The sequence below is a fragment of the Gopherus flavomarginatus genome, chromosome 23 (genome assembly GCF_025201925.1).
Source record: "Gopherus flavomarginatus isolate rGopFla2 chromosome 23, rGopFla2.mat.asm, whole genome shotgun sequence".
Taxonomy (NCBI): domain Eukaryota; kingdom Metazoa; phylum Chordata; order Testudines; family Testudinidae; genus Gopherus; species Gopherus flavomarginatus.
In genome coordinates, this window is record NC_066639.1 from 17,637,529 (window position 1) to 17,665,282 (window position 27,754).

Here is a 27,754-nt window from a genome sequence, read left to right on the forward strand (position 1 = left end):
AGCAACTGGCTCAGGCTCTGGCAGCGCTGTTCCCACGGGGGCCGGATCCCTGCCCTTGGAGCGACTGGCTCAGGCTCCTGGCAGCACCATTCACACAGGGGCCTGCTCCCTGCCCTCAAAGGCACTGGCTCAGGCTCCCAGCAGGCTCTGGCAGAGCCAGTCCCATGGGGGCCAGCTCCTTGCTCTTGGAGCGAGCGGCTCAGGCAGTGCCAGTCCCAGCTGACTCCCCCACCTCGGCCTGCCGGAAAGCCTTCCATTCCCAAGGGCAGGCAGTGGGCAGTCAGTGGTGCTGGCTGGCAGCTGCCACGTGCCCATTGCTCTGCTTTGGCCGGGCTGCTCAGGCTGTCTGTGTCTGCATGGACCCCACCCCACATGACTGGGTGCAGCACCTGGTGGGCTGGGGCCCTCCTGCTCCCGGTCGGGGGGTGGGCGCAGTGCGGGGTGTTACGCTCCCCTGACATGCAGCAAAGCCGGGCTGGTTCCATCCCATGAGGTTTATTCACAGATACAAATCGCGGCCAGTTCAGAGACAAATAAATAACAAAAAATGGAAATAAAGTGCAGCGGGGGCCCCTGGTCCAGTGAGTCCCTCTAGGCTAGATGGGGCGGCGGGGGGGCAGCCTGAGTTGGCCCCCCTTCCCCAGCAGCAGGGGACAGGGAATGTACCGTCACCGAGGCATGTGGGGCTGGGACCTTCCAGGGGGTGGCTCGGGGCTGGGCTAGGCGCCTTCCTTCCCTCAGCCGGCTGGGATGGGGGCTGGCAAAGCTCAGCTAGAGTGGTGGGAGGGGGCAGCCCCAGGGGCTGATGGGAGTCTGGCTCTCAGGGGGCTGCTGCCCTGGGGGCTAATGGGAGTCTGGTTGGGCAGTGGATGCTGCCCCAGGGGCTGATGGGAGTCTGGTTGGGCAGTGGATGCTGCCCCAGGGGCTGATGGGAGTCTGGCTCTGAGGGGGCTGCTGCCCCAGGGGCTGAGGGGAGTCTGGTTGGGTGGTGGGCACGGCCCCAGGGGCTGATGGGAAGGAATGCGTTCACTCCAGCCCAGCCAGGGCCAAACAGTACCATGGGTCCCTGCTCCCCAGCTCAGGAGGGGGGGGAGGGGCCCCCAAATTAAAAAGGCAATGCAGGAAGCAAAGGGTTTTGTAAACAGAGACTGGGAACCAGTAAGGAGATGTGTTCACCCCACCCATACTCAGGGGTCCCCCCTGGCACCCCCATAACCAACAGCAGCGAAACAGCAGCAGGATCACCCTGAAAATGGCACCCAGCAGCCCCAGCTCCCCCCTCCAGCACTGACCCCCTCACCAGCTGCGTCCGAGTCTGCGGTTCCCTCCCCCCCTTGGCACATGCCAGCCTCTCCCCCTGCCCCATGGTCCCAGGCCTCCAGCAACATGAGCTCTGGGGAGAAGCAGCGGGGCTGGGCAATGTGGGGGGCTTGTCCCATGGCCCAGGATTGGCGGGGGGGTGGGGGGTGTTTGGCCTCTTCACTTGATGGGCTCCACCACCAGCACCTTGCACTCCCGCTTGGCGATCTTGTCCAGCGACAGGACACTCTTCTCGGGGGGCAGGTAGAGGGGGCGGCCCACGGGGGAGCCCACGGGCGGGGTGATAGCACGGCGCTCCATGACACTGCCTGACCTGTTGGCGGGGGGCACCAGGGGTCAGTGGAGGCAGGCTCCGATTCCACCCCTCCCCCCGACAGCTCTCCCCCCACCCCCTTTTCAATCCATTCCCCTCCCACAGCCAGAAGAGGGACCCAGGAGTCCTGGCTCCCACCAGGTGGGGGTGGGAGGGAGGAAGAGCACCAATGCCCTCACCTGATTGGCCACCCTACTGCAGACAGGCGACTGAGGGGGAGGGGCCCAATGTTAGAGCCCCACCTCCCCAGGCTCCACCCACTTGCCAGGCTCCTCCCCTCCTTAAATACTGCAGCACTTCTGGGCGGAGCTCCCCTCCCAGGCTCCCCCATTCCCCGGCAGCCCCCCGTGTACCTCATGAGGTGGCTGCGGGATGGCTGCTGGTGGGAGAAGGACTGGGACCGGCCCAGCCCGGCCTGGTGCCGCTCCACCAGGTCCCGCACAGCCGGGCTGCCGGGGCTGCTCCTGCGCGAGACGGGCCGGGCGTCGGGGGGCGGGTTCGAGACGCTCGCCGTGAATTGCAGCTTCAGCTTCATGTGCTGGGAGAGCTGGGGGAGGAGAGAGAGGAGTGGGGAAACCGCCCCTCCCTGCACCCCCCCAGAGATCCCAGGAGTCCTGGCTCCCAGCCTCCCCACTCCCCTCCCAGAGCCGGGGAGAGAACCCAGGAGTCCTGGCTCCCAGCCCCCTGCTCTGACCCACCAGCCCCCCTCCCCTCCCAGAGCCGGAAGAGAACCCAGGAGTCCTGGCTCCCAGCCCCCCCTGCTGTGACCCACCAGCCCCCACTGCCCTCCCAGAGCCGGGGAGAGAACCCAGGAGTCCTGGCTCCCAGCCCCCCCTGCTGTAACCCACCAGCCCCCACTCGCCTCCCAGAGCTGGGGAGAGAACCCAGGAGTCCTGGCTTCCAGACCCCCTGCTCTCACCCACCAGCCCCCACTCCCCTCCCAGAGCCGGGGAGAGAACCCAGGAGTCCTGGCTCCCAGCCCCCCTGCTCTAACTACCAGCCCCCACTCCCCTCCCAGAGCCGGGGAGAGAACCCAGGAATCCTGGCTTCCAGACCCCCTGCTCTCACCCACCAGCCTCCACTCCCCTCCCAGAGCTGGGGAGAGAAACCAGGAGTCCTGGCTCCCAGCCCCCCTGCTCTAACTACCAGCCCCCACTCCCCTCCCAGAGCTGGGAAGAGAACCCAGGAGTCCTGGCTCCCAGCCCCCTGCTCTAACCACCAGCCCCCGCTCCCCTCCCAGAGCTGGAGAGAGAACCCAGGAGTCCTGGCTCCCAGCCCCCCTGCTCTGACCCACCAGCCCCCACTCCCCTCCCAGAGCCGGGGAGAGAACCCAGGAGTCCTGGCTCCCAGCCCCCCTGCTCTAACCCACTGGCCCCCACTCCCCTCCAAGAGCTGGGGAGAGAACCCAGGAGTCCTGGCTCCCAGCCCCCCTGCTCTAACCCACTGGCCCCCACTCCCCTGCAAGAGCTGGGGAGAGAACCCAGGAGTCCTGGCTCCCAGCCCCTCCTGCTCTAACCCACTGGCCCCCACTACCCTCCCAGAGCCGGGGAGAGAACCCAGGAGTCCTGGCTCCCAGCCCCTCCTGCTCTAACCCACTGGCCCCCACTCCCGTCCCAGAGCCGGGGAGAACCCAGGCGTCCAGACCCCCCGCGGGTACCTCGAAGAGGCCGGCGCGCAGGGCCTGGAAGGCGACGCGGATGGTCAGGGCGCTGCCCTTGCGCGAGTAGCCCAGGCTGTTGAGGGGCGTGTGGCAGACGATGGAGTCCAGGGCTGCCTGCGTGGCCCGGCGCTCCTCGCTGGACAGCTTCTTCCCTGAGGGTGGAGGGGGGCAGTCAGAGCCGCCTGGAGCCTCCTGCGCACACCCCCACAATGCCAGACCCCCGCCGGACCCCTGGCCCGTCGCCGAGCCCTCCCAGTGCTCCCAGCCCCTCACCAAACCCTCCCAGCCCCTCCTGACCCCTCCCAGGGCTCTCAGCCCCCCCCCCCGGAACCCTCCCAGCCCCTCCTGACCCCTCCTAGTGCTCCCAGCCCCTCATCGAACCCTCCCAGCCCCTCCTGTTCCCTCCCAGGGCTCCCAGCCATCCACCGAACCCTCCTAGCCCCTCCTGACTCCTCCCAGGGCTCCCAGCCCCCCACCAAACCCTCCCAGCCCCTCCTGTCCCCTCCTAGTGCTCCCAGCCCCTCCTGACCCCTCCCAGGGCTCCCAGCCCCCCACCAAACCCTCCCAGCCCCTCCTGACTCCTCCCAGGGCTCCCAGCCCCTCCTGTCCCCTCCTAGTGCTCCCAGCCCCTCCTGACCCCTCCCCGGGCTCCCAGCCCCCCACCAAACCCTCCCAGCCCCTCCTGACCCCTCCCAGGGCTCCCAGCCCCTCCTGACCCCTCCTAGTGCTCCCAGCCCCCCACCGAACCCTCCCAGTGCTCCCAGCCCCCCACTGAACCCTCCCAGTGCTCCCAGCCCCCCACCAAACCCTCCCAGCCCTTCCTGACCCCTCCTAGTGCTCCCAGCCCGCCACTGAACCCCCAACCCTGGGCCAGCCCAGCCTGCTCACGTTCCCCACAGCTCCATCCCGCAGCCCCCCATGCCTGCCCCACAACATCAGGCCCCCGCAGCCCCCCCTACCCGCCGTGGCGCTCTCCGGGGTCCAGACGAGCCGCACGGCCAGGAAGTCCTGCAGGTTGTTGAGCAGGGTGTAGGTGACGGTAAAGCGTCGGCGCAGGGGCACGGGCGACTCGCAGGCAGCTGTCATCACGAACCGTGGCCGGTCCAGCCGGATGCTGGGCAGCCTGGAGGGGCAGCGGGGGGTCAGCGCAGGGCACTGGGACCGCCCCACCCTTCCATGGACACCAGGATCCCCCTCACAGCTAACCTGGGCAGCCAGAAGGGGCCATGGGAGGTACTGCTACCTTGGAGCCCTTGAGCTGGAGGCAGGGGGGGTCTGAGCTTGGGGGGGGGCGTCAGAGCTGTGAGAACAGAAAAGCAGCCAGACTGGGTCAGACCGAGGGTCCATCGAGCCCAGTGTCCTGTCTGCTGACTGCGGCCAGTGCCAGGCGCCCCCGAGGGAACGAACAGAACTGGGAATCACCGAGTGACCCAGGCCCTGTCGCCCATTGCCAGCTCTGGCAAACAAAGGCTATGGACACCATCCCTGCCCAGCCTGGCTAGTAGCCATCGACGGGCCCATCCTCTGGGATCTTCTCTAGTTCTTCTTTGAACCCTGGTATAGTCTTGGCCTCCGCAACACCCCCTGGCAAGGAGTTCCCCAGGTTATCTGTGCATTGGGTGCAGAAATACGTCCTTGTGTTTGTTTTAAACCTGCTGCATATTGATTTCATTGGGTGACCCCTAGTTCTTGTGTTATGAGAAGGAGTAAATAACACTCCCTTATCTACTTTCTCTGCACCCGTCATGATTTTATAGCCCTCTATTCACATCCTCTCTTAGTCTCCTCTTTCCCAAGCTGAACAGTCCCAGTCTGATTAATCTCTCCTCACACAGCAGCCGGTTCAGACCCCTCATCAGTTTTGTTGCCCTTTTCTGAACCTTTGCCAGTCCCACTAGATCCTTTCTGCGATGGGGCGACCACACCTGCCCACAGTATTCGAGGGGTGGGCGTCCCATGGATTTATAGAGAGGCAACGGGATATTTTCTGTCTGATTCTCTCTCCCTTTCTTAATGATTCCCAACTTTCTGGTCGCATTTCCGGCTGCGGCTGCACCTCGAGTGGCTGTTTGCAGAGACCTCTCCACAGGGACTCCAAGATCTCTCCTGAGCGGGAACAGCTCATTCAGCTCCCATCCCTGGAGATGCCGAGTTGGGATGATGTTTCCAATGTGCATCGCTTTGCATTGATCAACACTGAATTTCACCTGCCACGTTGTTGCCCCCTCACCCAGTTCTGGGAGATCCCTTTGTAGCTCTCCCCAGCCTGCCTGGGACTGAACTATCCTGAGTAGTTTTGTATCATCTGCAGATGTTGCCACCTCACTCTTCCCCCTTTATCCAGATGGTTTATGACTCTGTTGAACAGGACGGGGCCCGGCACAGACCCCTGGGGGCACCACGATTTCCCTCTCTCTCCACGCTGAAAACTGCCCATTTGTTCCTACCCTTTGTTTCCTGTCTGTTACCCAGTTACTGATCCAGGAGGGGACCTCCCCTCCTGTCCCATCACAGCTGACTTTGCCTAAGAGCCTTAGGGGAGGGGGCTGGGCAAAGGCTTTCCGGAAATCGAAATACCCTCTATCCACTGGGTCCCCCTGGGCCACATGTCTGTTCAGCCCCTCCACGAATTCTAGTAGATTGGTGAGGCGCGATTTCCCTTTATTAAAACCACGGTGACTCTTCCCCAAGTTCTGTTCATCTCCCTGTCTGACAATTCTGTTCTTTACTAGAGTTTCAGCCAGTTTGCCCAAGCCAGGCTTACTGGCCTGTGATTGCCCAGGGCGGGAGGGACCCCAGGACCAGGAGGGCATCGGAGCTGGGGGCAGACCAGAGCCATCGGAGTCAGGAGGTGGGACAGGGGTGTCTCTCACCTGTAGTGGGTGTAGATGCTGCTGGTGAAGGGGAGTTTGGGTGTCGACCACTGAACCACAGCCACCAGGGGGACCTCCAGACCCTGGGGGAGCAGGGGGGAGAGTGAGTGACAGCCCCATGGCCCCGCCCCCACTGCCCTTTCCCCTCCTTTTGCCCTGTGGCCCCACCCCCTCATGGCCCTGCCCCCGCCCCCTGCCCCTTGCACCCACCTCCTTGGTGTCCTCCTGGGGCCGCTCGGGCGCCTGTAGCTGGAAGAGGAAGTTCTGCTCCTCCAGGGCGCTCAGGGCGCAGGGGCAGCCGGAGCCGGCACCGGCCACGCGGCAGAAGGCGCCGACGGGCACCTCGCCCGAGTGATGGCTGCGGGGGGAGGGACAGGGAGGGAGTGTCATCCCCATAGGCTGCCCCACAGAGACCCCCCTGCACCCCCCGATACACACACTGAGCCCCCACAGCTCACCAGACGTCGTCGACCAGCAGCACGGAGCCGTCGGGCAGCATGGGCAGGTAGCTGGCGTTGAAGTTGGGCAGGATGCGGACATCCCACAGGGAGATTTCCTCCTGGGAGCAGCCGTTCAGCACTGGGGAGGAGGGCGGGCGGGTCAGAGACGGGGCGCCCCACACTCAGCCCTGCCCCCCCCATAGGCCCAGGGCCCCCCAGCCCCCCCCCGCCCACAGCTCCAGCACCCCCCTCAGCCCCTGCCCCCCGTCCTGCTACCCCTCCCCCAACGGCTCCAGGCCCCCCACCCCTCCCTAGCCCGGCTCCCCGTTACCCTTGAGCACGGTCAGGTATTTCCCGGAGACGTTGAGCTGGCGGCATTTCAGCCCCGGAGGGGGCAGCACGGTCAGCATGGTGCTCACTGCGGGGGCAAAGGGCAGGGGTCAGAGGTCAGAGCGGTCACTGGGGCAAAGGTCAGGGGGGTTGGGAGTGACCGTGGGGCAGGGGCTGTCAGTCTGGGCTGAAGGGCAGAGGCTGGGGGCCGGGACTGAGGGGCGCCATGGGGCAGGCTGTGGGGCAGGGCCGTGGGCTGTCAGTCTGGGCTGAAGGGCAGAGGCTGCAGGTCGGGACTGAGGGGCGCCATGGGGCAGGCTGTGGGGCAGGGCCGTGGGCTGTCAGTCTGGGCAGAGGGGCAGAGGCTGCAGGTCGGGACTGAGGGGCGCCATGGGGCAGGCTGTGGGGCAGGGCCGTGGGCTGTCAGTCTGGGCAGAGGGGCAGAGGCTGCAGGTCGGGACTGAGGGGCGCCATGGGGCAGGTTGTGGGGCAGGGCCGTGGGCTGTCAGTCTGGGCTGAAGGGCAGAATGCAGGTCGGGACTGAGGGGCACCATGGGGCAGGCTGTGGGGCAGGGCCGTGGGCTGTCAGTCTGGGCTGAGGGGCAGAGGCTGTGGGTCAGGATTGAGGGGCGCCATGGGGCAGGCTGTGGGGCAGGGCCGTGGGCTGTCAGTCTGGGCTGAGGGACAGAGGCTGCAGCTCGGGACTGAAGGGCACCATGGGGCAGGCTGTGGGGCAGGGCCGTGGGCTGTCAGTCTGGGCTGAAGGGCAGAGGCTGTGGGCCGGGACTGAGGGGCGCCATGGGGCAGGGCCATGGGGCAGGGTCGTGGGCTGTCAGTCTGGGCTGAGGGACAGAGGCTGCAGGTCGGGACTGAGGGGCGCCATGGGGCAGGCTGTGGGGCAGGGCCGTGGGCTGTCAGTCTGGGCTGAGGGGCAGAGGCTGCAGGTCGGGACTGAGGGGCGCCATGGGGCAGGCTGTGGGGCAGGGCTGTGGGCTGTCAGTCTGGGCTGAAGGGCAGAGGCAGCGGGACTGAGGGGCGCCATGGGGCAGGGCCATGGGGCAGGGTTGTGGGCTGTCAGTCTGGGCTGAGGGGCAGAGGCTGCAGGTCAGGACTGAGGGGCACCATGGGGCAGGCTGTGGGGCAGGGCCGTGGGCTGTCAGTCTGGGTTGAGAGGCAGAGGCTGCGGGACTGAGGGGCGCCGTGGGGCAGGCTGTGGGGCAGGGCCGTGGGCTGTCAGTCTGGGTTGAGGGGCAGAGGCTGTGGGACTGAGGGGCGCCGTGGGGCAGGCTGTGGGGCAGGGCCGTGGGCTGTCAGTCTGGGCTGAGGGGCAGAGGCTGCGGGACTGAGGGGCGCCGTGGGGCAGGCTGTGGGGCAGGGCCGTGGGCTGTCAGTCTGGGTTGAGGGGCAGAGGCTGTGGGACTGAGGGGCGCCGTGGGGCAGGCTGTGGGGCAGGGCCGTGGGCTGTCAGTCTGGGCTGAGGGGCAGAGGCTGCGGGACTGAGGGGCGCCGTGGGGCAGGCTGTGGGGCAGGGCCGTGGGCTGTCAGTCTGGGTTGAGGAGCAGAGGCTGCGGGACTGAGGGGCGCCGTGGGGCAGGCTGTGCGGCAGGGCCGTGGGCTGTCAGTCTGGGTTGAGGGGCAGAGGCTGCGGGACTGAGGGGCGCCGTGGGGCAGGCTGTGGGGCAGGGCCGTGGGCTGTCAGTCTGGGCTGAGGGGCAGAGGCTGCGGGACTGAGGGGCGCCGTGGGGCAGGCTGTGGGGCAGGGCCGTGGGCTGTCAGTCTGGGTTGAGGGGCAGAGGCTGTGGGACTGAGGGGCGCCGTGGGGCAGGCTGTGGGGCAGGGCCGTGGGCTGTCAGTCTGGGTTGAGGGGCAGAGGCTGCGGGACTGAGGGGCGCCGTGGGGCAGGCTGTGGGGCGGGGGCTGCACCTACCTTGGGCTTTGAAGGCCCCCTGCTCCTCGCGGAAGAGCTGGGCCGGCGCCCGGTTCTGCAGCAGGCTCAGGTACCCCCGTTCCCGCACCTCCGGAGCCTCCTGCTCCCGCTTCCACACCGTCACCACAATCTGCGGGGGGCGGGTGTCATGTCAGCGCTGGGGGGCTGGCCCCACTCCCAGCCCCCCCCAGCCCTTGTCCCACAGGGCCCCGGCCCCCCTCACTCACCTTGGCCTTGACGGTCCCGGGGGGCAGGTTGTCCAGGGAAATGGTCAGCGGGAAAATGACCTCGTCCGTGGAGACGATTGGTTCTTCCACGGGTATCTGGGTGGGTTGGGGGGAGCCGTGAGTCCCACAGTGACCCCCAACCCGGACCCGCAGCCCTGTGTCCCCCCAGGTGCCCCTCACTCCTGCCCCACAGCACCCAGTACCCGCCCCTTGCTCCTGCCCCAGAACCCCTGGGTTCCCCTCACTCCACCCCACAGCCCGGAGCCCCCCACCCCTGGGTGCCCCTCACTCCTGCCCCACAGCACCCAGTACCCGCCCCTTGCTCCTGCCCCAGAACCCCTGGGTTCCCCTCACTCCACCCCACAGCCCGGAGCCCCCCACCCCTGGGTGCCCCTCACTCCTGCCCCACAGCACCCAGTACCCGCCCCTTGCTCCTGTCCCAGAACCCCTGGGTTCCCCTCACTCCACCCCACAGCCCGGAGCCCCCCACCCCTGGGTGCCCCTCACTCCTGCCCCAAAGCACCCAGTACCCGCCCCTTGCTCCTGCCCCAGAACCCCTGGGTTCCCCTCACTCCACCCCACAGCCCGGAGCCCCCCACCCCTGGGTGCCCCTTGCTTCTGCCCCCCGGTTTCCCTCACACCCACCCTGCAGCCCCCACCTGCCCAGGCCCCACACCCCCTCTCACCCCGGCGGCCGGTCGGCCCAGGGGTCCCTGGCCGTGGGTCAGCAGGGGCCGGCAGTCCCGGAAGGAACCGGGCGCCGGAGGGGGTGCGTCCTCATCCCTGCCCGGCTCCTCGGGGGGCTCCCCGTCCCCCTCGCCCCCCGGGTCGAGCCCCCCGGGGCTGACGCTGGCCAGGGCGGCCAGGGAGGAGCCCAGCTCCCCCCAGGGGGTGCGGGCGCCCCCCGGCCCGGGCCGGCCCCGCAGCACCAGCAGGAAGCAGACAGTCTCGCCCAGGTAGAGATGGTTGCGCCGGGGCAGTGCCCGGTACCGGCCCGGCTCGCCCCGCAGCAGCTCCCGGGCCGGGAAGGGCACGGCCGGGAAGTACATGAAGTAATCGCACTGCGCCTCCATGGCGGGGTGGGGAGGCTGGGGGGACGATCTGGGGGGCTGGGGAATTGGGGGGCTGGAGGAGGATCTGGGGGGCTAGGGGCAGGATCTGGGGGGCTGGGGAATTTGGGGGGCTGGAGGAGGATCTGGGGGGCTAGGGGCAGGATCTGGGGGGCTGGGGAATTGGGGGGCTGGGGGAGGATCTGGGGGGCTGGGGAATTGGGGGGCTGGAGGAGGATCTGGGGGGCTGGGGAATTGGGGGGCTGGAGGAGGATCTGGGGGGCTGGGGGAGGATCTGGGGGGCTGGGGAATTGGGGGGCTGGGGGAGGATCTGGGGGGCTGGGGAATTGGGGGGCTGGAGGAGGATCTGGGGGGCTAGGGGCAGGATCTGGGGGGCTGGGGAATTGGGGGGCTGGAGGAGGATCTGGGGGGCTGGGGGAGGATCTGGGGGGCTGGGGAATTGGGGGGACTGGAGGATCTGGGGGGCTGGGGAATTAGGGGACTGGGGCAGTGTGGGGCTGGGTGGGGAGAATTGAGGCTGGAGAAGACCCCGAGGGAATGGGGGGGGTTGGAGGGATCTGGGGCAGTGGGGGGGGATCTGGGGGGCTGGGCTGGGGGGATTGGGGCCCTGCAGGGATTAGGCTGGGATCCCGGGGGGCTGGGAGTGTGGGGGGGGAAGGGATCTGTGGCAGGGTGAGGGGGGGCGCTGGGAGTGGGATTCCGGGAGCTGGGGCAGTGGGGGACCCGGGGGGGTTGGAGGACCGGGGGGGGCGCTAGGACCCAGGAGAGTTGGGGGGGGGATTGGCGGCCCCGGATGGGGGGCACTAGGACCGGGGGGGGGCGCTAGGGGCGGGGGGGCCGGGGGGGATTGGCGGACCCGGGGGGGTTGGTGGATCCCGTGGGGGGGCGCTAGGGGCGGGGGGGGTTGGGGGGGATTGGCGGACCCGGGGGGGTTGGTGGATTCCGTGGGGGGGCGCTAGGGGCGGGGGGGCCGGAGGGGATTGGCGGACCCGGGGGGGTTGGTGGATCCCGTTGGGGGGGGCGCTAGGGGTGGGGGGGTTGGGGGGGATTGGCGGACCCGGGGGGGTTGGTGGATCCCGTGGGGGGGCGCTAGGGGCGGGGGGGTTGGGGGGGATTGGCGGACCCGGGGGGGTTGGTGGATCCCGTTGGGGGGGGGCGCTAGGGGTGGGGGGGTTGGGGGGGGATTGGCGGACCCGGGGGGGTTGGTGGATCCCGTGGGGGGGGCGCTAGGGGCGGGGGGGTTGGGGGGGGGATTGTCGGACCCGGGGGGGGCCGGGGGGATTGGCGGACCCGGGGGGGGCGCTAGGGGCGGGGGGGCCGGGGGGGATTGGCGGACCCGGGGGGGGCGCTAGGGGCGGGGGGGCGGGGGGGATTGGCGGACCGGGAGTGGGGGGCGCTAGGACCCGGGGGCGGCGCTGGGGCCGGGCGGGTCCCGCTCTCGGGGGGATCCCGGGCCGGGCGCTGCAGCCGGGGCCGGGCGCGGAGGGGGCGGAGCCAGAGAGGCGGGGGGGGGCCAGGGCGCGCAGCCGAGCGCCGAGCGCATCGATCGGAGAGCGCGTGGGGGACACGGGACAGAGGATGATGGACAGAGCCAGTGACCAATCCCGGCGCTGCAATGAGGCGGGACTTCCTGGCTTCACCTCCCGTATGTGACGGATGGAGCCGCTGCCCAACCTCGGCCCTGAGGAGGCGGGACTTCCGGGTACGCCGGGAGCGCGCCCAGGGAATGATGGACAGGTAAGGCGGCTCCTGGGAGCGTCTCAGAGGGCGGGACTTCCTAGTTTGCGGGCCTGAGGCCCAGCAGGATAGACAGGCCCAGGGGCCAATCCCCAGCCCTGGCACGCCCTCGGGGGCGGGACTTCCTGTTTTGTGGGCCTGAGGCCCAGTATGATAGACAGGCCCAGGGGCCATTCCCCAGCCCTGGCACGCCCTCGGGGGCGGGACTTCCTGTTTTGTGGGCCTGAGGCCCAGTATGATAGACAGGCCCAGGGGCCAATCCCCAGCCCTGGCACGCCCTCGGGGGCGGGACTTCCTGTTTTGTGGGCCTGAGGCCCAGTATGATAGACAGGCCCAGGGGCCAATCCCCAGCCCTGGCACGCCCTCGGGGGCGGGACTTCCTGGTTTGCCTTGGCTGCTTGAGGTCCTGAGGCCCAACCTCCTTCCTGTAACCATTGGGGGCCCTGCCCCAAGCTCCCCCCCTCCAACTGGGCAGGGGGCAGGGCTTGTGCTGCCTGACTGGGGGAGGGGCTGGGACATGGGGGGCTGTCTCCATCTTCCCAGCCCCCTCGTCTATCCACCCCCCCAGCATCCTCCTACTTTATGCCCCCCCGAGCCCATCTTGTGTCCCTCTCCCCTGTCCCCAGCCCCCCGGCCCGTTCCCGCGCTGCCCCCCGCTTCGGGGGTTGGTTGGCGACTCAGAATCTCCAGGCCGGGTTCCTGATTTAATTATTTTATAAAAAGGAAACAAACCAAGCGAAAGTGGGAACCGTTGAGCTGGGAATTTAACGACCCGGCTGTGGCGGGGAGGGGGGAGGAGAAGAGAGGTACCAGGTATCCCCCCTCCCCCCCAGGCATCCGCTGCCCAGGTACAGGCCTGTGATAACAGACCAATAAATATTGTCCAGGTGGAGCCCGGAGACATCGGGGCTGGAAGTGTGCAGGGTTTACCCATTGTCCCAGCCCCATCTGTCCATACCAGGAGCCAGGATATTGGAGGAGGGGGGTTTCTGCCCCATTGAACCCCCATCTGTCTGTGTCGGGGGGCTGTGCCCCATATCTCTCTCTGTCTGTGCCAGGGGGCTTGATCTGGGGTCCCCACAAGGGCATGTACCGCATTCCCCCCATCCGTCTGTACCGGGGGCAGGGGGTGGGGAGAGGTGGCCCCCGGCTACCTACCCCGCCCTCCACCTGCGCCCTGCGAGCCGTTGGCCCCGAACTGTCGGGCGTCCAGCCTGTCCTTGTACTGCAGCTCGGGGGTGACCATGCGGGTGCAGAGCTGCTGCTCGGCGGGCCCCAGCCCCGGCCGCAGCGCGTAGCCCAGGATCTGCGCCTGGCCGAACTGGAAGGGGCGGATCTGCTCGTCGGGGATGCCGGCCGCCTCCACGGGGCCCCCGCCCTGCAGGCAGAGCTCGGCCAGCGCCCGGCGCCGCTCCCGCAGCCGGGCCACCTCGGCCTGCAGCCGGGCTGGCCCAAAGGCCTCCACACGGCGCCAGAAGCTGCGGTTGAAGTGGGCGTAGAGCTGCCAGTCCAGGTCGTTCCAGGCCCGCAGCCGGGCGGCCTGGGAGAGGTCCAGGGGCCGCACAGCCCGGGGGTTGCGCCCGTTGTGCCGGAAGGCGTCCACGTCCTCCTCTGCCCAGCACAGCGCCTCCCGCAGCAGCACCAGCGACTCGTCGAAGTGCTCCGTCAGCAGCACCAGCGGGAAGGTCCGCTCCAGCTGGGCCAGCACCGCCCGGACGGCCTCGGGGCCTGACGTGGCCGGCGGCGCCAGCCCAAAGTCAAACCACAGCAGATTGCGGGCGTAGTGGTTGCCCCGCTCGGCCGGGTCATAGAAGCGCTCGGGCGCCGCCAGGAACTGGGCCAGCGAGCCTGCCCGGCGGAAAGCCGGCGCCACCCCCCGGTAGTAGGAGAAGGCAGATTCGGCCAGCGACCCCGGGTCCCGTACGATGGAGAAGTAGAAGCTATCGGGGGGCATCACTTTCTGCACCTGGGGGAGAGGAATGGGGGGGAGAGTGGGATAGTGGGACAGGAACCCCCAAATCCTTCCTCCTGGAGCCCCCCATGTTCCCACCTCAGGCTCTCCCCCACACCCCTTCACAACTCCCGCCAGTCTCCCATGCTGCCCTCTCCCAGCCCCCTTCCCCGTGCTCCCCCCAAATGTAAACCCCTTGGTCCCCCCAAGCTCCTTCCCCCATTCTCCCCCCAATGCACAACCCCAGCCCCCCTGAATCCCCTCCCCTGTGCTCCCCCCAAATGCATGCTCCCTGAGTCCCCTCCTTCCACACTCCCAGCTCCCCTGAGTCCCTCCCCTGTGACCTCCCCGAATGCATGGCCTCTCGCCCCCCCCCAGGTCATTCCCTCGGCCCCTCTGAGCCCCTCCCCTGGGCTCTGCCTGAATCACAACCCCTGCCCCCCCCTCGTCTCACCTCGGGCAGGTCAAAGCGCATGTGGTGGCAGAGGATGTCGAACCTGGGCCCCCCCGGCCGGTAGCCCTTCACCCGCCGGGCCTGGAAGGGGTAAGGGTACCCGAACTGGTAGCGGGGGGGCAGGGCGAAGCGCAGGCCCCGCGTCTCCCCGAACCGGTGCAGCAGGTTCACGATGGTGCTGCTGCCCGTCTTGTGCGTCTTCAGGAAGACGATGTGGCGCCGGGGCTGGCAGTGCCGGGGGAACAAAGGGTTGGAGGGAGCCCTCTCCTCAGCCCCACCCCTGGGGAGCAACCGGAGGTGGGGCAGCCAGTCCGGGGAGCCCCTGGAACAAAGGGGGGAGGTGAGAGATGGATGGAGACCCCCCCTGACCCCAGCCATGGGGGCTTCTCCCCCCATAGGACTCCCAGCCCCCGACCAGGGGGGATCCCTCCCCGTGCAGGGCTCCCAGCCCCATCCAGACTTTGGGGGCATAGAGGTCCCCCTCTAGACCCCAGGGATCTCCCAACCTGGAGAGGGGCGTCCCCATGTGACCCCAGGGCGCAGAGCTTGACAGCTCACTATGGCCCAGCCTGACCCCTGCACTGCCTCTGGAACCAGTCACCTCCCACCCCCTTAATGCCCCTGGGCCAGCAGGAGATCAGCCCTTTTGGCCCCCTCCTCGTGTTGGTGGCTCGTGCTTGGTCTGCGACCCACCCAAACCCCCAGCTCCGTGTCAGCGGTGCGGCCGCCTCTAGCTGGGAGTCCCCCCCTCACCCCATTAGTAGGAATGTGTGTGATTTTTCCTGCCCCCGGGTGGCCCTTGGCTCTCGTCTGTGCTGAGTGTCGCCAGGTGGATTTCGGACCCCTCCTCCAATTTGTCCGGGTCGGCTTGAACTGTGATCCCGTTTCCCTCGCTGGCTTCTGGACTGTCCTGCCTCAAATGGCAGACTGAAAAGTGGTGAGCTCGCAAGGCTGCGGCTTCCCCCGCATCCCCCAGGCCGGTCGCCCCGTCAGTGACAGAAATGACACCGGGGTGACACACCAACGCTGGCTGCTCCTCGTCATCCCGACCCTGTCCAGGGGCTCCCCACTGGCTTCTCATTCCCTGCGTCCTCCGTGTTCCCCTGTGTAAGGACCGGTGCCCCGTTTCCCTTCTCCAGGCCGCTGGGCCTCCCCCGTCCTCCCGGGAGTTCTCCGAGATCATCGCTAATGGGTCTCATGACTCCAGCTAGTTCCCGCAGGAGCCACGGCTGAATTAGAGCCCTGCCGCCTCGGCTACGTCCAACGTGTCTACGGGGTCTTTAGGCTCTTCCTTCCCGTGTTCGGCCGGCTTTCCTGCCCTCGCCGCGCCCGGCAGCCTGGCAGAGAAGGGGAAACGCTGCTCTTCCTTCCCCTGTTCGGCCGGCGTTCCTGCCCTCGCCAACCCTGCAGCATGGCAGAGAAGGGGCAGCGCTGCTCTTCCTTCCCCTGTTCGGCCGGCTTTCCTGCCCTCGCCGCGCCCGGCAGCCTGGCAGAGAAGGGGAAACGCTGCTCTTCCTTCCCCTGTTCGGCCGGCGTTCCTGCCCTCGCCGCGCCCGGCAGCCTGGCAGAGAAGGGGAAACGCTGCTCTTCCTTCCCCTTTCGGCCGGCGTTCCTGCCCTCGCTGCAGCCTGGCAGAGAAGGGGCAACGCTGGTCTTCCTTCCCCTGTTCGGCCGGCGTTCCTGCCCTCGCCGCGCCCGGCAGCCTGGCAGAGAAGGGGAAACGCTGCTCTTCCTTCCCCTGTTCGGCCGGCGTTCCTGCCCTCGCCAACCCTGCAGCCTGGCAGAGAAGGGGGAACGCTGCTCTTCCTTCCCCTGTTCGGCTGGCGTTCCTGCCCTCGCCCACCCTGCAGCCTGGCAGAGAAGGGGTAACGCTGCTCTTCCTTCCCCTGTTCGGCCGGCTTTCCTGCCCTCGCCGCGCCCGGCAGCCTGGCAGAGAAGGGGAAACGCTGCTCTTCCTTCCCCTGTTCGGCCGGCTTTCCTGCCCTCGCCGCACCCGGCAGCCTGGCAGAGAAGGGGCAACGCTGCTCTTCCTTCCCTGTTCGGCCGGCTTTCCTGCCCTCGCTGCACCCGGCAGCCTGGCAGAGAAGGGGAAACGCTGCTCTTCCTTCCCCTGTTCGGCCGGCGTTCCTGCCCTCGCCAACCCTGCAGCCTGGCAGAGAAGGGGAAACGCTGCTCTTCCTTCCCCTGTTCGGCCGGCTTTCCTGCCCTCGCTGCACCCGGCAGCCTGGCAGAGAAGGGGCAACGCTGCTCTTCCTTCCCTGTTCGGCCGGCTTTCCTGCCCTCGCTGCACCCGGCAGCCTGGCAGAGAAGGGGAAACGCTGCTCTTCCTTCCCCTGTTCGGCCGGCGTTCCTGCCCTCGCCAACCCTGCAGCCTGGCAGAGAAGGGGCAACGCTGCTCTTCTTTCCCCTGTTCGGCCGGCATTCCTGTCCTCGCCGCGCCCGGCAGCCTGGCAGAGAAGGGGCAACGCTGCTCTTCCTTCCCCTGTTCGGCCGGCGTTCCTGCCCTCGCCGCGCCCGGCAGTCTGGCAGAGAAGGGGCAACGCTGCTCTTCCTTCCCCTGTTCGGCCGGCGTTCCTGCCCTCGCCAACCCTGCAGCCTGGCAGAGAAGGGGCAACGCTGCTCTTCCTTCCCCTGTTCGGCCGGCGTTCCTGCCCTCGCCAACCCTGCAGCCTGGCAGAGAAGGGGCAGCGCTGCTCTTCCTTCCCCTGTTCGGCCGGCGTTCCTGCCCTCGCCAACCCTGCAGCCTGGCAGAGAAGGGGCAATGCTGCTCTTCCTTCCCCTTTCGGCCGGCGTTCCTGCCCTCGCTGCAGCCTGGCAGAGAAGGGGCAACGCTGGTCTTCCTTCCCCTGTTCGGCCGGCGTTCCTGCCCTCGCCGCGCCCGGCAGCCTGGCAGAGAAGGGGCAACGCTGCTCTTCCTTCCCCTGTTCGGCCGGCGTTCCTGCCCTCGCCAACCCTGCAGCCTGGCAGAGAAGGGGCAACGCTGCTCTTCCTTCCCCTGTTCGGCCGGCGTTCCTGCCCTCACCGCGCCCTGCAGCCTGGCAGAGAAGGGGTAACGCTGCTCTTCCTTCCCCTGTTCGGCCGGCGTTCCTGCCCTCGCTGCACCCGGCAGCCTGGCAGAGAAGGGGAAACGCTGCTCTTCCTTCCCCTGTTCGGCCGGCGTTCCTGTCCTCGCCGCGCCTGGCAGCCTGGCAGAGAAGGGGCAACGCTGCTCTTCCTTCCCCTGTTCGGCCGGCGTTCCTGCCCTCGCCGCGCCCGGCAGCCTGGCAGAGAAGGGGCAACGCTGCTCTTCCTTCCCCTGTTCGGCCGGCGTTCCTGCCCTCGCCGCGCCCGGCAGCCTGGCAGAGAAGGGGCAACGCTGCTCTTCCTTCCCCTGTTCGGCCGGCGTTCCTGTCCTCGCCGCGCCTGGCAGCCTGGCAGAGAAGGGGCAACGCTGCTCTTCCTTCCCCTGTTCGGCCGGCGTTCCTGCCCTCGCCCACCCTGCAGCCTGGCAGAGAAGGGGCAGCGCTGCTCTTCCCGGGAACACAGTCACTGCAGATGCTCTGAGGACGTTGGGGTTTTGTAGCTGGGAGCTCACCGCTGGGGACCCACCCGGGTACGGCCCTGATGGCGGCTGGTTTCCTGCGCCGTGGCTGCCGTTTGCTGGGAGCGGGCCAGAGGCCCTGGAGCTTTCCTGCCTCTCTGCCACGCCTGGCGCTGAGCGGACGCTGGCTGTTTCGGACGGATCACCGCAGGGGAGAACAGCCGTGCGCCAGCCGAGAGCGGCAGGACAGTGGTGTCCATGTACGGTTTGGCAGCGGGAACGGCTCACTCCAAGATGTGCTTACTGCTGCCTTGCGGGGTCAGGCTGAATATCCAGCACCAGAGCTTTGGGGGAGTTCTGCAGAGATCGGCCCCGACTGCCACAGCTGGCAGAGATTGGTCTAGGGACACGCAGAGCATGGGGCTCTGTCCTGGACCATCTCGGCTAGTAGCCATTGGTGGACCTAGCCTCCAGGAACTTCTTGTTTGAACCTGGTTAAGCTTTTGGCCTTCACAGCATCCCCCGGCAAGGAGTTCCGCAGGTTAGTTGTGCGACAAAGTGCTTCTTCTTGGTATAAAACCTGCAGCCTGTTAATTTCATCAGGTGACCCCTGGTTCTTGTGCTGTGTGAAGGGGTAAATAACACTTCCCTCTGCGCTTTCTCTGCACCATTCCTGGTTTTATAGACCTCGATCATATCCCCCCTGAGGTGTCGCTTTTCCAAGCTGAACAGCCCCTGTCTATTTGATCTCCCCTCATATGGGAGCCATCAGACACTACCGGTGTGGAGATCTGCTCTGGTCAGTGTTGGTATCAGTCGGCTGCGCTCATGTTCCCTCCGCGTGCTGCCCCGGCTCTGCAGACCCCAAGGGAACCCCAATGACCACAGGCTCCGATAAGGGACGAAGGCACCCAGCCAGGTTTACTGCCAAACAGTCACCAGCTCCCCGGATTAGATATCCAAGGTGCTGCTAGTACATCTGTGCTCCTTGGCAATGGACCGGCTCAGTCAGTGGTGGGACTTTCCACTGCCCCTGAGGCCGGACAAAGACACCGCCCCAGGAGTGCATTCTCCTACACAGGGACGAACAAGTTGCACATCACTGCCGACGTTTTGCGGTGCAGCCCCTCCACGTAGGAAGGTACAAACCCTCTATGCAGCATGGTGCCGCACACCTTGTACATGTTGGTTTGAACAAAACAACCCCATCCATCATCCTCCCCTTTGGCCCCCGTCTTTAGAACAGATCAGCCTGTTCTTGGTTATCTGCATGGAATGTGCCAGTACCCGAGCGTCCTGGAACCACGTTTCTAGCTCTGGGATCCCAGACGCTGTAGGTATGTTTATGCAACAGAAGCCCTGGCCTCGCCAACGTCTGGGAGCAGGGCCTGCCTCTGGCTCACGCCTCCCTTCGCTTTACGCTGCCAGCGGCTTAACCATGACTTCAGTTCAGGCCTCCGGCCTCAGAGAAAGAAGTTTCGATCTCAGGGCCTCCTCTTACCACACCTGTGTTGCCTCTCTCTGAACCCATGCCAGCCCCACGCGCTCCCTTTTCAGCGGGGTAGAAATTGTTCCGTTTACCCCATGGTTCCTGCGTAAAACCCTCTGCAAAGTGGGGGTCTAGGGCGGGGCTCGAGCAGGAGTTTTCAGTGGTCAGGGGGCTTTGACCCAAGCAAAGCTCAGACAGCACCCTGGGCCGTGTCTCTGTTTCGCGCTGGGCACCGTTCCCAGGCAGTTTCCTCCCCACATGCAGGCCGGCCGTACACACCTCAGCCCTCTCGATGCCATGTATTCCCAGCTCTCCTTCCCCGCTACCACTTCCCCCGTCTTCCTCCTGCCCCGGATGCTCTGAAAGCCCCTTTTCTGCCTCCCGTTCCTGGCCCATCTGATTTCCTCCCGCCCTGCCTGTGCAGCTCGTTCCTTTCCCTCCGCGGCCATTCGCCCGGGTTCCTGCTTTGGGGAGGGTTCTCTTGGGATCAGCAAAGCGCTCCAGGAAGCCATACTGGCCCCGTCCTAGTCTCCCCACCCTCCCGTGTGACAGAAATTGCATGGTCTCCTGTTCCCCTAGGGGCAGCGTGAGGAGCGCTGCGCTCTCCCCTCGGCCTGGGAAGGGGGATTCGCAGAGTCCAAGGGCAGACGGGACCGGCCAGTGGGCTCACCGGCTCCTGGAAACCTGGCAGAGATGCTCAGCCCCACCCCGCCTGTTAAGGAAGGTGCAGGCCTCCATGGTTCCCCTGCGTGGCCAGCAGGTGGCGCCCCATTGCAGCTGCACCCTGGGGACTCACCTCCCTTGGAAAGGGACCCCCAGCAGCTGGAGGGTGAAGCCAATGGTCATGCACACGGCCAGGGCGGCCCCGAGGACCTGGAGCCGGCAGCACCGGGGGAGCAGCTTCATCCTCCTGCCGGGACCAAGAGGTGTCAATGGGACCCAGGCGTCCTGGCTCCCAGCCCTTCCCCACCCTCGCTCTAACCCTGCTCTCCTCCCAGCACTGGGGAGAGAACCCAGGAGTCCTGGCTCCCAGCCCCCCCTGCTCTAACCCACCAGCCCCCACTCCCCTCCCAGAGCCGGGGAGAGAACCCAGGAGTCCGGGCTCCCAGCCCCCCCTGCTCTAACCCACTAGCCCCCACTCCCCTCCCAGAGCCGGGGAGAGAACCCGGGAGTCCTGGCTCCCAGCCCCCCCGCTGTAACCCACCAGCCCCCACTCCGCTCCCAGAGCCGGGGAGAGAACCCAGGAGTCCTGGCTCCCAGCCCCCCCTGCTCTGACCCACCAGCCCCCCCCTCCCCTCCCCTCCCCTCCCCTCCCAGAGCCGGAGAGAGAACCCAGGAGTCCTGGCTCCCAGCCCCCCTGCTCTAACCCACCAGCCCCCAGTCCCCTCCCAGAGCCAGGGAGAGAACCCAGGAGTCCTGGCTCCCAGCCCCCCTGCTCTAACCCACCAGCCCCCACTCCCCTCCCAGAGCCAGGGAGAGAACCCAGGAGTCCTGGCTCCCAGCCCCCCTGCTCGGACCCACCAGCCCCCACTCCCCTCCCAGAGCTGGGGAGAGAACCCAGGAGTCCTGTGCTGCTAGTGCTGGCTCCGCTGAGCATCTCTCTCCCTCATGCCATCCTGACCTCCCCCATTTCCTCCCCCACACCCCATGTGCTGCCGCCTGCCTTTTGCTCCCTGCCTGGCAGGGGAGAGCTCCCACCCCGCTCCCCGCAGCTCAGCGCCCCTAGCGCCTGCTCTGGGGCATCAGGGCCAGAGCTGAGTGAGGGGGCAGCCATGGGACCTGCTCCCTGCATTGCCCTGGGTTGTCTCCAAGAGATGCTGCTTCCCAAGCAGGATGGGACACCTTCCCAGATGGGGCAGACAGACAGACAGATGGCTCGGTCTCCTTCCTCCCCCCCCACTCCCCGGCCTGTCTTCATGGATTTCCTCTGTGCCCCAGCTCTGCCAGTGCCCCTCACTCCTGACCTGCAGCCCCTGCTAGCCCAGCCCTACTCCACCCCCCCAGCTCTGCCGGTGCCCCTCACTCCTGACCTGCAGCCCCTGCCAGCCCAGCCCCGCTCCACCCCCCCAGCTCTGCCGGTGCCCCTCACTCCTGACCTGCAGCCCCTGCTAGCCCAGCCCTGCTCCACCCCCCCAGCTCTGCCGGTGCCCCTCACTCCTGACCTGCAGCCCCTGCTAGCCCAGCCCTGCTCCACCCCCCCAGCTCTGCCGGTGCCCCTCACTCCTGACCTGCAGCCCCTGCTAGCCCAGCCCTGCTCCACCCCCCCAGCTCTGCCGGTGCCCCTCACTCCTGACCTGCAGCCCCTGCTAGCCCAGCCCTACTCCACCCCCCCAGCTCTGCCGGTGCCCCTCACTCCTGACCTGCAGCCCCTGCTAGCCCAGCCCCGCCCTCCCGCAGCTCTGCCGGTGCCCCTCACTCCTGACCTGCAGCCCCTGCTAGCCAGGCCCTGCCCCACCCCCCCCAGCTCTGCCGGTGCCCCTCACTCCTGACCTACAGCCCCTGCTAGCCCAGCCCTGCCCCAGCCCCCCAGCTCTGCCGGTGCCCCTCACTCCTGACCTGCAGCCCCTGCCAGCCCAGCCCTGCTCTGCCCCCCCCCAGCTCTGCCGGTGCCCCTCACTCCTGACCTGCAGCCCCTGCCAGCCCAGCCCTGCTCCACCCCCCCAGCTCTGCCGGTGCCCCTCACTCCTGACCTGCAGCCCCTGCCAGCCCAGCCCTGCTCCGCCCCCCCCCCAGCTCTGCCGGTGCCCCTCACTCCCAACCCGCAGCCCCTGCTAGCCCAGCTCTGGGCCCCCCCCAGCTCTGCCGGTGCCCCTCACTCCTGACCTGCAGCCCCTGCCAGCCCAGCCCTGCTCCACCCCCCCAGCTCTGCCGGTGCCCCTCACTCCCGACCCGCAGCCCCTGCTAGCCCAGCTCTGGGCCCCCGCAGCTCTGCCGGTGCCCCTCACTCCTGACCTGCAGCCCCTGCTAGCCCAGCTCTGCCCCCCCAGCTCTGCCGGTGCCCCTCACTCCTGACCCGTAGCCCCTGCTAGCCAGGCCCTGCCCCACCCCCCCAGCTCTGCCAGTGCCCCTCACTCCTGACCTGCAGCCCCTGCTAGCCCAGCCCTGCCCCCCCAGCTCTGCCGGTGCCCCTCACTCCCAACCCGCAGCCCCTGCTAGCCCAGCTCTGGGCCCCCCCCAGCTCTGCTGGTGCCCCTCACTCCTGACCTGCAGCCCCTGCTAGCCAGGCCCTGCCGGTGCCCCTCACTCCCACCCCGCAGCCCCTGCCAGTCCAGCCCTGCCCCACCCCCCCAGCTCTGCCGGTGCCCCTCACTCCTGACCTGCAGCCCCTGCTAGCCCAGCCCTGCTCCACCCCCCCAGCTCTGCCGGTGCCCCTCACTCCTGACCTGCAGCCCCTGCTAGCCCAGCCCTGCCCCCCCAGCCCTGCCGGTGCCCCTCACTCCTGACCTGCAGCCCCTGCTAGCCCAGCCCTGCTCCACCCCCCCAGCTCTGCCGGTGCCCCTCACTCCTGACCTGCAGCCCCTGCTAGCCCAGCCCTGCCCCACCCCCCCAGCTCTGCCGCTGCCCCTCACTCCTGACCTGTAGCCCCTGCTAGCCCAGCCCTGCCCCCCCAGCCCTGCCGGTGCCCCTCACTCCTGACCTGCAGCCCCTGCTAGCCCAGCCCTGCTCCACCCCCCCAGCTCTGCCGGTGCCCCTCACTCCTGACCTGCAGCCCCTGCTAGCCAGGCCCTGCCGGTGCCCCTCACTCCCACCCCGCAGCCCCTGCCAGTCCAGCTCTGCCCCCCCCCAGCCCCGCCAGTGCCCTTCAGTCCTGACCCGCAGCCCCTGCTAGCCCAACCCTGCCCCCCAGCCCTGTCGGTGCCCCTCACTCCCAACCCACAGCCCCTGCCAGCCCAGCTCTGCCCCCCACCTCTGCTCCGCAGCTCCCATAGTCTCAGCCAGGGCCCCCTTTGCTCAGGCCGGCCATCCCAGGCCCGGCAGGAAGGAAGCCAGACCCGGGTGCGTACCGGGCAATGGTGGCCAGTGTGGCTTCCTCCTGCTGCTCATTGGGGCCAGAGCAGGGGCTCCAGGGGGTTCGGGGCCCTGAGCACTGGTTCTGTCCCAGGCTGGTGCAGGGGTCCCCCGTTGTGACGCCTGACCCCTAATGCAGCGCTAAGCTGCCAGTGAGCGGATTAGCTGGGCCCTGCCCCCCAGCAGATGGGAGTGGGGGGGAGGAGGGAAGGGAAAGGAAGTACAGGGCCTGGCGCTGCATTCCTGCTCTGGGGGGGCGCTGTCTGCTGGCACAAGGACTGGCCCCAGTGCAGGGAGTGGTGGGGGGCGCTGGGGGGCACGGCGCTGTGGGGAGAGGAGGAGGAGCTGCTGGGGGGTCCTGTGCTATTGGGAGGTGCTGGGGGGGGCTGTGCTATGTGGAGGGGGAGGTGCTGGGGGGCTGCACTGTGGGGAGGGGAAGGTGCTGGGGTGGTGCTATGGGGAGGGGACAGTTGGCGCTGGGGGATCTGCGCTATGGGGAGGGGGGCAGGCGCTGGGAAGGCTGCGCTAGGCGGAGAGGTGTCACTGGAGGGGCTGCGCTATGGGGAGGAGAGGGGGAGGCGCTGGGGGGCTGCGCTAGGCGGAGGGGGAGGCGCTGGGGGGCTGCGCTATGGGGAGGGGAGGAGAGGGGGAGGCGCTGGAGGGCTGCGCTATGTGGAGGGGGAGTTGCTGGGGGGGCTGCGCTATGGGGAGGGGAGGAGAGGGGGAGGCGCTGGGGGGCTGCGCTATGGGGAGGGGAGGAGAGGGGGAGGCGCTAGGGGGCTGCGCTATGCAGAGGGGGAGGCACTGGGGGGCTGCGCTATGGGGAGGAGAGGGAGAGGCGCTGGGGGGCTGCGCTAGGCGGAGGGGGAGGCGCTGGGGGGGCTGCACTATGGGGAGGGGAGGAGAGGGGGAGGCGCTAGGGGGCTGCGCTATACAGAGGGGGAGGCGCTGGGGGGCTGCGCTATGGGGAGGGGAGGAGAGGGGGAGGCGCTGGGAGGGCTGCGCTAGGCGGAGGGGGAGGCGCTGGGGGGGTTGCGCTATGGGGAGGGGAGGGAAGGAGAGGGGGAGGCGCTAGGGGGCTGCGCTATGCAGAGGGGGAGGTGCTGGGGGGCTGCGCTATGGGGAGGGGAGGGAAGGAGAGGGGGAGGCGCTAGGGGGCTGCGCTATGCAGAGGGGGAGGCGCTGGGGGGCTGCGCTAGGCAGAGGGGGAGGTACAGGGGAGGCTGCGCTATGGGGAGGGGAGGAGAGGGGGAGCCGCTGGGGGCGGCGCTGGGAGGAGGGGAGGGGAGGGGGAGGCGCTGGGGGGGCTGCGCTATGGGGAGGGGAGGCGCTGGGGGGGCTGCGCTATGGGGAGGGGAGGAGAGGGGGAGGCGCTGGGGGGGCTGCGCTATGGGGAGGGGAGGAGAGGGGGAGGCGCTGGGGGGCTGCACTATGCAGAGGGGGAGGCGCTGGGGGGCTGCGCTATGGGGAGGGGAGGAGAGGGGGAGGCGCTGGGGGGGCTGCGCTAGGCGGAGGGGGAGGTACTGGGGAGGCTGCGCTATGGGGAGGGGAGGAGAGGGGAAGCCGCTGGGGGCGGCGCTGGGAGGAGGGGAGGGGAGGGGGAGGCGCTGGGGGGGCTGCGCTATGGGGAGGGGAGGGGAGGAGAGGGGGAGGCGCTAGGGGGCTGCGCTATGCAGAGGGCGAGGCGCTGAGGGGCTGCGCTATGGGGAGGGGAGGAGAGGGGGAGGCGCTGGGGGGGCTGCGCTAGGCGGAGGGGAGGCGCTGGGGGGGCTGCGCTATGGGGAGGGGAGGAGAGGGGGAGGCGCTGAGGGGGCTGCGCTATGGGGAGGAGAGGGGGAGGCGCTGGGGGGGCTGCGCTATGGGGAGGGGAGGGGGAGGCGCTGGGGGGCTGCGCTATGGGGAGGGGAGGAGAGGGGGAGGCGCTGGGGGGGCTGCACTAGGCGGAGGGGGAGGTACTGGGGGGCTGCGCTATGGGGAGGGGAGGAGAGGGGGAGCCGCTGGGGGGCTGCGCTAGGTGGAGGGGAGGCGCTGGGGGCGGTGCTGGGAGGAGGGGGACGGAGCGTTTGGCCCCATGGCAGTTGTGGGGCGAGGTTGGCGGTGGGGGGGGGGGTGAGGGGTCGGGATTCAGTGGGGCAGGGGCAGTGGGGCCCGGCGGGCGGGGCCGAGGCTGCCTGTGGCTGCCGCGGGGGGGGGGCTCGGCCAGCTGGCTCCGGCCCCGGATCTTGGCCCCTCCCTGCCCCATCTGGATCCCATTAGGGAACCGCAGCCCCACACCCGCCTCCGCCCCACAGGGAGACAGACAGGCGGGCCCCGCGGCCGGGACACCCACCCCCCGGGCCGGGAGCGGTGTGGGGAGATGTGGGGGGCTGGGTAGCATGTGGGGCTGAGTGTGAGAAGATGTGGGCAGCCTGGGGAGGGGGGCAGGATGTGGGGCTGGGAAATAGCATGGGAAGGCGGGACAGCGTGGGGCTGGGAGGCAGTGTGGGGCGATGGAGGTAGCGTGGGGGGCTGGGGGTCAGCATGGAGGGCTGGGGGGGCAGTGTGGGGCGATGGGGGTAGCGTGGGGGGCTGGGGGTCGGCATGGAGGGCTGGGGGGCAGTGTGGGGTGATGGGGGTAGCGTGGGAATGGGGGTCAGCATGGAGGGCTGGGGGGCAGTGTGGGGCGATGGAAGTAGCGTGGGGGGCTGGGGGTCAGCATGGAGGGCTGGGGGGCAGTGTGGGGCGATGGGGGTAGCGTGGGAATGGGGGTCAGCATGGAGGGCTGGGGGGCAGTGTGGGGCGATGGGGGGTAGCGTGGGGCTGGAGGGCAGTGTGGGGGGCTGGGAAATAGCATGGGAAGGCGGCACAGCGTGGGCTGGGAGGCAGTGTGGGGCGATGGGGGGTAGCGTGGGGCTGGAGGGCAGTGTGGGGGGCTGGGGGTCAGCATGGAGGGCTGGGGGGCAGTGTGGGGCGATGGGGGTAGCGTGGGAATGGGGGTCAGCATGGAGAGCTGGGGGGCAGTGTGGGGCGATGGAGGTAGCGTGGGGCTGGAGGTCGGCATGGAGGGCTGGGGGGCAGTGTGGGGCGATGGGGGGTAGCGTGGGGCTGGAGGGCAGTGTGGGGCGATGGGGGGCAGACAGGGCTGGGAGCTGCGTCTCCATCCCTCAGCCGTGTCCAGTCCCCCAGATGTTCGTGTCGGTGACTCATGGCTGAGTTCATGAGGGGGTTCGGGGGGGGCTCACACCCGGCCGGGGGGGCCTGGGTCCATCCCTGCCCCACGGGGGAGCCCCCCGAGTCCCCCCCACTCTGAACGCAGCTGCCCTGGGCTGGGAGCGGGGAGCGCCCGGACGAGAGACGCTCAATGGGGTCACCCCCGCATGGGGCTCAACCCCCCCCAAAACCCTCCAGCCCCCCCAGGTACTCACTCTGCTTTGGGGGCGGGGGGGAACCGGCGGAGTTTTCTTCAGTCCCGCTCCCAGCAGCCGGGACCCCCCATTCCTGGGGGGGGACCTGTCTCCGAGACCCCCCCCGCCTGTCCCTGAGCCCCCAAAGCCCCCCCCGGCCCTTCTCCGCCCCCCCCAGGTTTGCCTCACTCCCTGCAAACTTCTCTCTTCTCTAACTTCTCCGCTCCCTTTGTCTCGCCCCCCCTCCCCCCCTCCCCCTTCTCCACCCCCAGCCCCCCCCCGCCTCCGCGGTGCCTTTCCCAGCCCTTCCCAGGATCCTTCACAAGAAAAGTCCCATTCGGGGGGGGAGTCTCTGATATTTCCCCCCAAAAAAACCCACCTCCCCTAGTCCCAACCCAGGCTGCTTGCCCCCCCCCCCGCCCCCGTCTTGTGCCGAGGGGTGGGGCGGAGTTGGCAACCGGAAACCAAGGCTTGGGAGGTGAGAATCCACCCGCCCCATCTGTCTGCCCCCCCACCCCCTGCTGCCCCCCCGGCTGTGCCCCCCTTTCTGGGTTCAAACCACAGAGCAGCCGACAGCTCGGGGCGGAGGGTCAGCCCTAGACCACCCCCCCCCCCGAAAAAAAAACCCAGAGGGAACAAGAAGTGGCCCCCAGGTCCTGCCCCCTGCATCCCCCCAGCCCTGCAGACAGACACAGGCCCCAACACGCAAATACACAGAGACAGGCAACACGGGCCGGCCCGGCACACGCGTCCGGGCGCAGGCTGGCAGCCGGATCACAGAGCCCCCCGCAGACACGCTGCCCGGGGAGAGGGGTCATCGCCTGGCCTCTGTCCCAGACACACACGGACACATCACACCACATGCACCAGACACGGGACACCCACACAACACGGGCCGGCCCGGCACACACGTCCGGGCGCAGGCTGGCAGCCGGATCACAGAGCCCCCCGCAGACACGCTGCCCAGGGAGAGGGGTCATCGCCTGGCCTCTGTCCCAGACACACACGGACACATCACACCACATGCACCAGACACGGGACACCCACACAAC

General features: G+C 68.5%; 2 protein-coding genes and 1 long non-coding RNA gene across 4 annotated transcripts; 1 reads left to right on the forward strand and 2 right to left on the reverse strand.

Moving 5' to 3' along the window:
* Positions 1 to 1,381: 1,381 nt before the first annotated feature.
* Positions 1,382 to 10,163, reverse strand: TRAPPC14 (trafficking protein particle complex subunit 14). The gene is made up of 11 exons (XM_050933248.1): positions 9,777 to 10,163; positions 9,091 to 9,186; positions 8,864 to 8,993; positions 6,938 to 7,024; positions 6,625 to 6,745; positions 6,377 to 6,524; positions 6,167 to 6,249; positions 4,253 to 4,416; positions 3,291 to 3,445; positions 1,987 to 2,180; positions 1,382 to 1,633 (listed from the first exon to the last, which is right to left on the reverse strand). The coding sequence occupies exons 1-11, from the start codon at positions 10,161 to 10,163 to the stop codon at positions 1,480 to 1,482; spliced, it is 1,719 nt and encodes a 572-aa protein (XP_050789205.1). The 3' UTR covers positions 1,382 to 1,479.
* On the forward strand, positions 7,207 to 8,082 carry LOC127039531 (uncharacterized). Of its 2 annotated transcripts, XR_007771110.1 has the most exons (4): positions 7,207 to 7,225; positions 7,470 to 7,551; positions 7,799 to 7,880; positions 8,041 to 8,082. It is a non-coding gene; the product is annotated as an uncharacterized LOC127039531 (long non-coding RNA). The 2 variants fall into 2 exon arrangements; XR_007771109.1 differs by lacking the exon at positions 8,041 to 8,082 and having other exon boundaries at positions 7,799 to 7,912.
* A 2,647-nt stretch (positions 10,164 to 12,810) lies between the features above and the next one.
* Positions 12,811 to 26,850, reverse strand: GAL3ST4 (galactose-3-O-sulfotransferase 4). The gene is made up of 4 exons (XM_050933663.1): positions 26,724 to 26,850; positions 20,108 to 20,221; positions 14,303 to 14,624; positions 12,811 to 13,863 (listed from the first exon to the last, which is right to left on the reverse strand). Exons 2-4 carry the CDS (start codon positions 20,215 to 20,217, stop codon positions 13,048 to 13,050), a joined length of 1,248 nt encoding a protein of 415 aa, XP_050789620.1. The 5' UTR covers positions 20,218 to 20,221; positions 26,724 to 26,850; the 3' UTR covers positions 12,811 to 13,047.
* Positions 26,851 to 27,754: the final 904 nt, after the last annotated feature.